Source organism: Quercus lobata, chromosome 11 (assembly GCF_001633185.2).
Source record: "Quercus lobata isolate SW786 chromosome 11, ValleyOak3.0 Primary Assembly, whole genome shotgun sequence".
Taxonomy (NCBI): domain Eukaryota; kingdom Viridiplantae; phylum Streptophyta; class Magnoliopsida; order Fagales; family Fagaceae; genus Quercus; species Quercus lobata.
This window is the reverse complement of record NC_044914.1, coordinates 44,265,971-44,278,638: the sequence shown is the minus strand read 5'-3', so window position 1 is coordinate 44,278,638 and position 12,668 is coordinate 44,265,971. Positions and strand designations below refer to the sequence as shown.

Sequence of the window (12,668 nt, the reverse complement as noted above, 5' to 3'; positions counted from 1 at the left end):
TGCATTTAAACCCAGAAAAATCACAACAATAATATGAAGGGAACATCACAATCTACGATACCGCACTGCATTGCTGAAATTGATGATTGATCATCAAATCACTTCCAAATCATCTCTACCAAACTTTTAAAGTCCAAGCAACTGTTTTTATAAAAATAATACACCAAATAAACCAGTCCAAGAGAATTCAAGATCCAAATTCTATTTTCAACAACAATATCAAGATACCAGCTACTTTCAGAGTATTTGCAGCTGTTAAGAAAGTGATAGCTCCTTGTAAAATGGAGAAATGAACATGAACTGTAAGAAGCTACTGATAAACTAAATCACCTTAGATCCACCAAACACTGGAACTAAAGGATTCTCTCTTACTGCAGTTCCTAGTTTTAAGTATAATATACTAGTAGTTCTTTATTTGTATAGAACTCAATAGCAACATAAACCTCCAACAGGTGTTCCTGAAACATCATAGAAACAAGCTATCAGTTGTCATTGTCATACGACAACAAAAAAATTGTAGAAATTACGTTCACAAAGATCTGCCATAAAAGATAAACACATAATTAAAACTAATAAGAAGCATTTGCTAGCATTGGTCAGCATTAAACATGATGTGTCATGAAGAGAGCTATTATTTTTCCAGAACCTGAAGCCCCCAACCACACTAAGATTATAACAAACCACAATAGGGACCAATTAGGTGATGAAAAAAATCCTCATAGCAACTTTGTGGCAACATGCCATAAATTTGGTAAGTGAACCATCAACGCAAAAAATTGATAGAGATCACTTAAAACATGCTATATAATTTCCATGTTGATAACTGAACCAAATATGAGGCAGGATATAAATCAGTGGAATCATATACTTGCCTCAAAAACTAGGTGCTAACATTGCCTGAAGGAGGTACTTTTCTCTATGCTTTTTTAGTGAGAACCTTTATGAGATGTTTAAACTGCCATTTTCATTTCTATCTTCTGGTGAGGATCATAACCTACAAGTTTGAAATCAGCTGCCACAAAAGAATCTATATTCTTCTTCTCAGGATTTATCTTCAAAATCTGCAATAGAAATAAAGGTGAAATATGAAGATGAATGATACAAATTATATGAAAATTGGATGAGTAGAGGAAATTTTAACCTCTCCCAACCAGTAATATATTTTCAAACGAGTTGAAAATCAAGTCTAACACAGTCTCAGTTTGACATTATTATTCTTACTGGAAAAGGCTTAGGGAGTTTCTGAAGCTGCTCCTGTAGAGGCCGGATATGAGTGCGATAAACATGAGCATCCCCAATAACATGGATGAAATCACCTGGAACAAGATCTGTACAAGATATGGCAATTAGAAATCACAGCATTAAGTTAACTAAAATTCATCAAATTATTCCACTAATTCAGAAATAGTGGAGATAAGAAAATAGATCCTATTGTGGTCGCCTTGGCAGTGAATGATGAACCATAAAATTGAATGTTCTCATTAAGTAGTTTAGGCATATACAAACTGATTCTCACAAGCACATCATTATTTAACATTTACCATTTTTCATGCGCATCAGATGATGCCACACAAACATATGACTATTTATCATTCTAGAGACATCCACACATTTAAATACTAATTCCTGATAGTTGTAAAAATGCATACCACAAACATGAGCAATCATGCATGTCAGGAGAGCATAAGATGCGATGTTGAATGGCACACCGAGGCCCATGTCAGCAGAGCGCTGATACATTTGACATGATAACTCACCATTGGCCACATAAAACTGCAAAGAGAAAAGAAGGATGTACTCCAAAACAAAAAGAAATTATTAAGGAAAAAGTTGACATGCTGCTTCAAGACAAACCTGTGCAAACATGTGGCAAGGTGGAAGAGCCATCAATTTGAGATCAGAAGGATTCCATGCTGAGAGTATTATCCGTCGGTCATCAGGATTATTTTTAATCTTGTGAATAACATCAAACAATTGATCAAATCCTTGGCCAGAGTAGTCAGCATGCATATCAGTATACCTGAAGAATGCAAGACAGATGGATAAAAAGTTTAAACTAAATTCACTAAGACTAATCCATAATCTAACTTTAGAAAAAGTAGAGTCCTCCCAACCTAGCACCAAAATGTCTCCACTGGAACCCATATACAGGTCCTAAGTCACCCTCCTCCCTCTCTGTCAAACCGATACTGAAAAAGGCAAATAAGATATAATTTAAAACCACAAGAAAAGCAGAAGTCATTTAAAATAGCCAGAGTACCCAAGATACATGAGAATGAGTATAATGTCATTATTGATATGACAGTTCAATACTTGCCTATCAAGGTAATCTCTGGAAGCATTTCCATCCCATATATGAATGCCTTTTTCCTGAAGGACCTGTCATGAAACCAACCCCCAAGAATGAATTTCATTTCACCATGATTTCTTTCGATGAGAAGTTTCAATGCAGTATTATGCACACTTCAGGTAAATGAAATCATATGGTTTTCCATTGAAATTAGAAGCACAGGACTGTATGTCAAGATGAACTCATTACAGCTGTCAACATCATTCCAACAGAGAACTAAGCATACTCAATAAATTTTAAGGTTATAATTCATTTCTTTAGGTGTATGCATCTACCATACATGCAACTAAACATAATCTTTTTGCACAAGCACCACTTAGAGAAAACAAAAACAAGTGACTTTTTTTATGATGTAAACAAAAACTACGAATTTTTAAACAATTACACAATTCATGCAGAAAAACAAAAATGACCAAATGAGTGAAGCTTGTCAATAAGCTTCTGAAACTGAGTAGTTCCCTCCAGTCCCATTTTGAATTATGGTCAGGAACAAGAATGATGAAGCATATGACTAAAAATGTTCAAGATATTATTACCTTTGCATTTGTCGAACCACTGATAAACCATAGAAGTTCTTCAACGACACCTCGCCAAAATACTTTCTATTAACCAAATGATAACATGTGTCAACCTATATATCAAGATGAATAAGAGATATTCCTTTTTTAATAAAATAACATAGCCACCAATTCAAAATTGCTGGACAGAGACAAGGAAATACATACAATAAGCCACACAAATAAGATAAACTTTTTTTTTTTTTTTTGGCTGAACAAGAAAGAAACACATGCCTTGGTAGTAAGAAGTGGGAAAGTTCTGCGCAGATTGAACCGCATCTGTGGAAATACAGCAGAGAGAGCATGCAACAAATGGCATCAATATGTAAACACGAGAGAGTTGAATAGAAGCAAAACAAGTATTGCTTAATAATTGGAGACCATACCTGGGAGCCAAACTTTGACCAAGTACCAGTCCCTGTCCTGTCATCCTTAGGATTTCCATCTGAGATGATTTCTTGAACCAATCTAAGATACATGTACTCCTCATGACTCTCAAAGATTGTCTTGGGCAGGAAAGAGAATTTCTCTACCTCAAACTTACCAGTCTCCGACCCACTATCGAAGTTCAGATCACCATTTTGACCAAGGGATTCAACTGCAGAACTCCTAACACGAACATAAGTTGTGAAGGAATGTCGTATGTTATTTTCCACCACAGGAAAGGATGAGAACCATGGCTGAAATACAGAGTAATCAATCGCAGGCATGAATCTGTCACATTCAATGCTTGTCTCAATTTCTGAAATGTGGATAGCATCACATCCAGGTGCATTGATAGTTTCCCTGTATATAAAGATTGCCAATATAAATAGAGAAAGAAAGAAACAAGAGCTCCTCAGTACTGGAATGAACAACAAAAGCACACCTCAATATCTCGCCACCTCCGATAACAAACACTTTTTCAATTGACAGACAGTAAGGTGCAGCAGCTAACAACTCCAAAGCAGAAGCCACACTTCCGCATATTAAAACATTTTCTGCAGTTGCAATGTCAAAACTCCCAGAGCGAGTCAGAACAACATTAAGGCGACCAGGTAGAGGCCGTTTCTCAACAGGGATACTCTCCCATGTTTTCCTACCCATTAGAACCGCATTCTTTTTCCCAGGATCTGAGGTTTTCACAGTGATTTCCTCGAAAAATTTGAGGTCAGAAGGTAAATTCCAGGGCAGTTTTCCATCCTTACCAATACCCATATCTCGGGTTGCAGCCACAACCACTTGGTAAGTCCTCCGTGGATCAGGCAGTCCATTTCCATTGCCATTAGAAGTCATCAAAGAGTCACCAGCCATAATTGAACTGAAAACTTTACAGAAACTTAGAGAAGATGACACAAAACAAGTACGGCACAGCCCAAGTTTCAGGAAGGGTTGTACAACCTGAAAATTGAAACAAATAGAGAAAATTTTTTAAAATAAAACATATGAAATGTGAAAACCATTCCTCAATATCTATCCAATAGGCAAAGTAATGACAAAAACAGATAACAGAGCAAAACACAAAAATAAGCCAAAATTGGGAATATTAGTATATGCGTGTGTGTGTGTGTGCGCATTTTTGTTGAAAAAGTTAAAAATCAGAACACTAGAACCATACAAACTAGCTAGAGACCACATGGGCATGACCCCAATTCATAAAAAATACCTGGAATTTCAAAGAAACCCAAAAAACCACCAATTCCTATTTGTCTAACCCAACCCATCTAACTTTAATATACCATAATTAACAAACTACTAACAGTGAAGCATAAACAGCTTGTTAAATACGTAATGTACCATAAATTGTAGCTTAAAAAAAAAAAAAAAAAAAGTTACACACGCACCCTTTAGTGTCTGAGCCCAGGTCTTACCTTGCTCTACAAGGAAAACAAAGTACCAATTTGAGCTGTAGACCTCATCCACAACCATAGATTACAGGCACGAACAAGAACAACATGCATGCAAATCCAACTATTCCTAAAGCAATTCTCAATGCAAAAATCTACTAAACCCTTTGTAAAAAAAAAAAAAAAGTACCCATCTGATTCAATAGCTCACACATGACTCAAAGTTCATTCATAAATTAAAAATAATACATAAACAAAAGAGAATCTCACACACAATTCATATAGCATATTTATAAAAAAAAAAATTAAAAATTAAATAAAAAAAAATCCAACACTAAGAATATGATTTTCCAAACTCCCCGTTGAAAAACAAAAAAAAAAATTTAAAATTTAAAAAAAAAAATGGTAATGCAAATTCGAAGAACGGTTATTGCGATTCCATTAAATATTCATCGGAAAAATTGAAATCCCTCACACAAACTGTAAAACCCACCATTTTTTTTTGTTGGGTAAAAAAGAAAAAAAAAAAAAAAAAAAAACTTGAATCGCAAAGAAAACAAAACAAGAATGTGGAAAAGTGACAGACGATCTCGGAGCGAAGAGCGAAATCTCGAGCGAGCAAGCACGAAGACCGAGAAACGTGTGTCTGAGAAAATTAAGGAATGAGCTAGGGTTTTTGTATTAGACAAAAGTACTTTTTAATTTTATTTTTAATATTATATTAGGGACGCGGCATTTCGAAGAAACACAGAGAAAGAGAGAGAGAGAAGAGTAGAGAGTAGTAGTGAGTGGGGAGAGAGAGAAGAGAGAGTCAAAAAAAACTAGCAGCTTGTTTATGTTATAAATACCAAACAAAACCACTTTCTTCGGTTTTCTTCTTCTCTTTCTTTCTTTCTTTTCTTTTTTTTCTTTTTCTTTTTTTCTTTGTTTCACACACTCTCTTTGAGAAATAAAAGGGAAAAGAGCAAGAAAGAAAGTGAGTAAGATTAGAGAGAGAGACAGAGAGAAAAGAAAAAGTGAGAAAATTCAAAAGCACGGTTGACGCGGGGTATCGTTTGAGTGTTTTGTGTGTTTGTGTGAGTGAGACTTTCTTATACATTGAGAGAGATTTTTTTTTTTTTTAATTTTTTTTACTACTATTGTGGACTATGGTATTACCTTCTTGTTGTGTTGTAGGTTTTGTTGGTATGTATTTTTTTCCTACATTTTCGATGTTGATGTTTTTCTTAAAAATTAGTTTTTTTAAAAAATATATTTTTTATAAAATAATTTTATTTTCTTATCTTATAAATTCTCATATTTAGCTTGCTATGAGATAAAGTTGTATTTTTAAAAAACAAGTCATGCTTTTTGTGTTAACTAAAGATAGTTTTCTTTTGACTAACTTTTTCTAATGTTAACTGTAAGGACGCGATTCGTGACGGACCGTAACAGTGTCGGGTTCGCACATGAAAAGGCCCCTAACAATATCATTTGTAGAGCGTGGGTTTGGAAGGCTAGGCCTTGTTCGATAGGCGGTGGGTTTTTCGCGGTGTTCGTATGAACTTAAGCTTTCCTACACCCCTGAAGTCTTTCTCCTGGAGGTGGGCTGGGAGGCCCTGGTTTCTGGCCATTTTTCCCAACCCCCTCTATAGATTACTTACTCTTCCTTTTATACTAGCTCGCGTCCACTGTCCTTCGTCCACGCGTAGGGTTAAACTTTCCAAGATTGATACTTGTCCCATCAGTCCATACTCAAAGTCGTTGGGGATGGTTGTAAAAGCCAAAGAATGCGGCTCTGTCGGGTTCAGAACATTAAATGGCAATAACAGCAGCTTTCCCTGGATATTTTAGATCTTTCTTCCATGTTCCAGTCCTATACCGTTTTTACCCTTCCCTTTGGAGGTACTGTGGGTCTGCCGAGGACTGAACTACCCTCGGCGGTACCCAAAGGCTATTTCGTTGAACTTGGGCCATAATCCTCCTCGGCCTGGGCCTTTGGACTCTCCCTGGGTAGAGGGGCCTGGCCCATAAATCATTTGCGCCCCACATTAGCCCCTCAAAACCCGGCTGTCCAACCTCTGGGCTGGACAGGGGGGTTTTGGTGATGCCAAACTTCTTCCTACGGCCCAATCCATTCGGCCTATTGAACATGCTGGCGGCGCTTCATATGCCCAAGAGGTGCACCGGTCTGTGAGACAGTTTTTAATTTCGCGCTTGATGCATTCTTATCGCTTGGGGTATTCAAAACGCGCTTTGAATAATCACTATTTACGAGACTACTTTAATTCGACGGTTTATTTTGATGGGGTGGAGAAGCGGAACCGGCGTGTTTGGGTTTGCTGATTCCTCTGGAGATCTGAACTTATTAAATGCCCCCCGCTCCGCCCTCTGTATAAGTAGGACAGGAGGAGGTGATTGTTTTTATCAAAAATCCCTTTTCATCCTCCTGCGACTCTGAAATACTTAGCCTTCCTTAAGATTCGGTTTACTCGCCGGTTTATACACTTAATCGCAAAATACTTTACCATAACAACAAGGGATGCAAAAGTCCCACCCCTCCCAAAAACGCCACGTTCCGATAAAGCTTATCATGGCTCGATCGGGACAAGGATGGCGAAGACTCAAAATCAACCTCATCCTTCTTTCAGTCAAAATCCGAAGTAGGGACTCGTCACGTCAAACTTTCGACGTGACTGAGTCGAGAACACCCAAGATCGTAACCATCCGGCTCCTCACGAGCGTACCTAATATGGCACCGGCGTGTTAGGAGTCAGGGCGGAGGCAGGGGCTAAGTGCTTCTGCTTCTCCCTCTTTTGCTCCTTGGTGCCCTTCCCCTCCCTCTTCTTATTGTCTTCCCAGCACCAATTCCGCCCTGGTGCTGTTTCTTTTCTATCTTTTGTTCCTCTCTTTGTCTCTTCATCTCTCTCTCTTCTTCTCCTCCTTCTTTACTCATGTCCTCCATCTTCTTTATTCATCCCCCTCATCTTCGTCATTGATTTCTTCCTTACTATTTCCTTCTTCTTCATTCATTTTCTTTTTTAAAGTGAGTCCCTCTCTCAGTATGAGCAGCAATGAGGTAGAGATTGGAGAAACTTTGAAGACGAGTTTAAAAGACGCTTGACAGTTTACTTTTCTGTACTACAGATGTAATGGTTGCTTAAGCAGTTTTGTATAGGCTCGTTTGAGCCCCTTTTTGTATGTTGTAATGATTTTTTTATATTAATAAAAATTGTTGTCTACCTTATTTCGCATGTTATGTCTCTATGTTTTCATAAATTTGCAAGCGCTGCTCGGCACAATAATATAGCATCTAAATCAATGACGACTAAGACCAAAACATTTGATAATAAAATGATGTCGCCATAGCTTTAATAGAAGTGCTTGGCATAATAAGGCCGACCCGTAAAAAATAGTACTCACCCGGAACTAGCCGAGGAGAGAACCGAAAGCTTGATGCCGTGTGAGAAATAGCCGTCCGAGGACATATCCCCTACCAAATGAATAGCCCTCTTATACGACTAAATGCTGGGGCGTTCCACCCCTTTCCTTACACCTTTATCAGCCTTAACATTTTATGGTGTTTAAGCCGTGGATGAAGTGACCTGACATTTTTACCAAGTAACCTTTCTTATGAGAGTCAAACCTTTTCTTATCCAAGTATTTGGTTTTCCCATAGGCTTGAGTCCGAGGACCATGCAAGGCCTTGGTTCTGTCCAATAACTTGTAATTTTTATAATTTTTCGTGCTTGGCCTCCCCATAGGCTTGAGTCCGAGGACCATACAAGGCCTTGGTTCTGCCCAAAAACTTGTAATTTTTATAATTTTTCGTGCTTGACTTCCCCATAGGCTTGAGTCGGAGGACCATACAAGGCCTTGGTTCTGCCCAAAAACTTGTAATTTTTATAATTTTTCGTGCTTGGCTTCCCCATAGGCTTGAGTCCGAGGACCATACAAGGCCTTGGTTCTGTCCCTGGGCCCATATGCCGAACGGGCCTGGGCCGCGAATTTACTGGGCCCACAAATTAAGAGGTGTTTCCATAACTTTTGATCACGCGGTACCTTTTGGCGTCCCAGTGTTCGAGGTGCACCTTCTCGAGACTCCTTTAACCTCAGGGTTGCAGACGACGTTGGAAGTCGAGCCAGAGACGTTTTTTCTGTAGCGTTCCTTGGGACGCTGCGCGAATTAAATGCCACCACCTTATCTTTTAACATAAATAGGAGAGAAAGTTGCTCCTTTTCACACACAAATCCTTCAGATTCCTCCCTTAGTTCATCATGCTTGAGGCAGAGATTGGGAAAAAGGAGCTCCCTCCGCCACAAAGGCGTCATGTCCCCCCGAGACTCAGAGTAGGGAGGTACGAGCCAAGGAGGTGCAAGTTCAAGGGAGCATTCCATTTCGTCATAGGGGAGGGGGTCCTCTTCCCTCTTTTAGTCAAAATCCGAAGCAGGTTCTGGTCATGCCAGTTTTTCGGTATGTCCAAAGAAGGAATTTCCACCATCAGCACTGTCTACCTTGTGGCAGGCAAATTTTTGTGGGGACTTCCCAACCTCAAGCTCCTAGCACCTTTTCTGTAGATGGTGTTAGCCTGAGGTCAGGTTCTTTGGCTGCCTGAGTTATGGGCATGCAGAGGTGTCGAGGAATGGTTTCCTTAGACAATAACTTGGCGCAGTAGCCAACCTCTCCTCTGAGCTGTCCCCACGGCCTTCTCTCCACTCGCTTGTATTTTCCTTTACTTATGTGGTCAGCTTTAGTGTAAGCTTGTTTCAGCTTTTCATTGTACACTGTACTGTTCCTTTGTCTTAATAAAATATGTGTCTATTTCTCCATACATATCTTTCTTCTCCGTAACAACTACTTTATGCATGAATATTAAATGCAAGCTTGCCCTTAAGGATATTCCAGGCAGAAAAAATGCTTTAACACAGGTTCCTACTAATTTAAACTCACAAATATTATCAAGTATAACAATGGTAACTTTCAATAAATTAAATTCTTGGAACTAACCGGGATAAGCGTTGAGTACTACGCGATGCATGCTAGACCAATGTCCGAGAACGATAATCTCTAAATAATTCATCTGAAAGGGTAGCTAAGTAGCGAGGGACTTTGGTTGTGCTTTTGGGGCAATATGTTGCGCCGTATCGCATCAACCCCTTTGATACTGGGGATCCTAGGGTAGACCGAGGAATCCGCGCAATCAAGGTATTAACCCGTCTGCTAACGCGGAGTTCTCTTCGGAGGGATTTCGAGGTTTACGGGCCATAGTTTTTTCTTTAAATAGTTGGTTCCTCATCCAAGTAGTTGGTTTCCCCACAGGCTTGAGTCCGAGGACTTTGCAATGCCTTGGTTCTGTCCAAAACCTAGTTTTCATTACATCCAGGTAGTTGGTTTCCCCTGAGGCTTGGGTCCGTGGACCATGCAATGCCTTGGTTCTGTCCAAAACCTAGTTTTCCATATCCAGGTAGTTGGTTTCCCCTGAGGCTTGGGTCCGTGGACCATGCAATGCCTTGGTTCTGTCCAAAACCTAGTTTTCCACATCCAGGTAGTTGGTTTCCCCTGAGGCTTGGGTCCGAGGACCATGCAATGCCTTGGTTCTGTCCAAAACCTAGTTTTCCACATCCAGGAGTTGGTTTCCCCTGAGGCTTGGGTCCGTTCTTCCAAAACCTAGTTTTCCACACCATGCAATGACCATGCAATGCCTGGTTCTGTCCAAAACCTAGTTTTCCACATCCAGGTAGTTGGTTTCCCCTGAGGCTTGGGTCCGAGGACCATGCAATGCCTTGGTTCTGTCCAAAACCTAGTTTTCCACATCCAGGTAGTTGGTTTCCCCTGAGGCTTGGGTCCGAGGACCATGCAATGCCTTGGTTCTGTCCAAAACCTAGTTTTCCACATCCAGGTAGTTGGTTTCCCCAGGCTTGGTCCGAGGACCATGCAATGCCTTGGTTCTGTCCAAAACCTAGTTTCCACATCCAGGTAGTTGGTTTCCCCTGAGGCTTGGGTCCGAGGACCATGCAATGCCTTGGTTCTGTCCAAAACCTAGTTTTCTACATCCAGGTAGTTGGTTTCCCCTGAGGCTTGAGTCCGGTGGACCATGCAATGCCTTGGTTCTGTCCAAAACCTAGTTTTCTCATTGTGTGGGATCTTGGCTTTAGGGGAGTTAGCTCCTCGGCCAAGCCCCTAGAATTTATCCATACGGTTAACGTTACAAGGTACCTAGTTTACTCTTTACGGGGGACCTTGGCTTTAAGGGAGTTGGCTCCCCAACCAAGCCCCTAATCAAGAAACACAGCCCCTAACAGAACTTTATACTAGAACTCTATAACCGACGGTTAGATATAACGAAGAAGCTCCATCGACCCACTTCCTATACCAACACACAAGCCTTTCCCACAGACGGCGCCAATTGTAAGAACGCGATTCGTGACAGACCGTAACAGTGTCGGGTTCGCACGTGAAAAGGCCCCTAACAATATCATTTGTAGAGCGTGGGTTTGGAAGGCTAGGCCTTGTTCGATAGGCGGTGGGTTTTTCGCGGTGTTCGTATGAACTTAAGCTTTCCTACACCCCTGGAGTCTTTCTCCTGGAGGTGGGCTGGGAGGCCCTGGTTTCTGGCCATTTTTCCTAACCCCCTCTATAGATTACTTACTCTTCCTTTTATACTAGCTCGCGTCCACTGTCCTTCGTCCACGCGTAGGGTTAAACTTTCCAAGATTGATACTTGTCCCATCAGTCCATACTCAAAGTCGTTGGGGATGGTTGTAAAAGCCAAAGAATGCGGCTCTGTCGGGTTCAGAACATTAAATGGCAATAACAGCAGCTTTCCCTGGATATTTTAGATCTTTCTTCCATGTTCCAGTCCTATACCGTTTTTACCCTTCCCTTTGGAGGTACTGTGGGTCTGCCGAGGACTGAACTACCCTCGGCGATACCCAAAGGCTATTTCGTTGAACTTGGGCCATAATCCTCCTCGGCCTGGGCCTTTGGACTCTCCCTGGGTAGAGGGGCCTGGCCCATAAATCATTTGCGCCCCACATTAACAAATACTGAAAAATGCAAAAAATTATCTTTACATAAAATTTTTCATTGAAACAAACGGAGCAAAATATTGGGATGGTAACCGAGCATTGGGTTCTTTCTTTTGAATATAAAAAATGCTTAAACAAAATAACATCATGTGGGCATATAATTAAAGGTGATTTTAAATTTAAACCTCACACTTTCAAAAATAAGAAAATAGTCCTTAAACTTTAAAACACATAACAATCCAACCCCTATACCAATTACATGTGTTGTCAATTTTTTTTTTTGGGGTGGGAGGGGGGGGGGGGTTAGTAACTCTACACATTCTCTATTCACTTACAACCACACATTTCTCTATCTAAGAAGAGAAAATATTTTAGTAAAGGAGACTCTCTCTCTCTCTCTCTCTCTCTCCATTGCTTAAGAATGAAACTGACTTGAGCTTCGGAGTGCTTACCACCACCCATTATGGTATTGTTCTTTCTCTATGCAAGACTTAAGTGATGCTAAACTTAAGAAGAACTTCATCTCCCACCAAACTCAAGAATACAATTCCAATACCTGACTCCATGTGTGTAGGTGCCAAACTCATTTACATTCTAGTGAAGAAACTCCAATGCAGGATCTAGCTATGTTAGTCTTCAATAGAGCTTCCTTTAATAAATAAAACTATGAAAAGTCAATTAAGCTACATTAAGTACCCACTACATCATTAATGAAAAATGCTTAAACAAAACAACATCATGTGGCTTGGGTGAAATAATGTACATAAATAATAGACATATGTGTCCATATAATCACAAGTTGGTGTTCTGTTTAAGCATTCTACATTAGTGGCTTCATCATAAATTGGTGTTGTATGATGTGAATAAAACCTTTTTTAAAACACAAGGTTAGATTTAAAACTTTCAAAAGTATGAGATTTAATTTAA

At 39.9% G+C, this 12,668-nt stretch overlaps 1 protein-coding gene across 2 annotated transcripts; it reads right to left on the bottom strand.

The window, feature by feature from the left end:
- Window positions 1-34: 34 nt before the first annotated feature.
- On the bottom strand, window positions 35-5,412 carry LOC115967528 (bifunctional dihydrofolate reductase-thymidylate synthase-like). Of its 2 annotated transcripts, none has more exons than XM_031086647.1 (12): window positions 5,319-5,412; window positions 3,776-4,287; window positions 3,294-3,693; window positions 3,142-3,186; window positions 2,887-2,952; window positions 2,318-2,379; window positions 2,115-2,189; window positions 1,855-2,020; window positions 1,650-1,773; window positions 1,222-1,328; window positions 873-1,061; window positions 35-458 (listed from the first exon to the last, which is right to left on the bottom strand). In XM_031086647.1, exons 2-11 carry the CDS (start codon window positions 4,198-4,200, stop codon window positions 951-953), a joined length of 1,581 nt encoding a protein of 526 aa, XP_030942507.1. In that variant the 5' UTR covers window positions 4,201-4,287; window positions 5,319-5,412; the 3' UTR covers window positions 35-458; window positions 873-950. The 2 variants fall into 2 exon arrangements, with proteins under 2 accessions (XP_030942507.1, XP_030942506.1); XM_031086646.1 differs by lacking the exon at window positions 5,319-5,412 and adding an exon at window positions 4,758-4,959.
- Window positions 5,413-12,668: the final 7,256 nt, after the last annotated feature.

Excerpts from the sequence above, each read along its gene's own strand:
- LOC115967528 (XM_031086647.1), bottom strand. The coding sequence starts at position 4,200 with ATGGCTGGTGACTCTTTGATGACTTCTAATGGCAATGGAAATGGACTG. Across the intron at positions 3,187-3,293 it reads GGTCAAAGTTTGGCTCCCAG|ATGCGGTTCAATCTGCGCAG; the intron begins GTATGGTCTCCA and ends GTATTTCCACAG. Across the intron at positions 2,380-2,886 it reads GTGGTTCGACAAATGCAAAG|GTCCTTCAGGAAAAAGGCAT; the intron begins GTAATAATATCT and ends GTTTCATGACAG.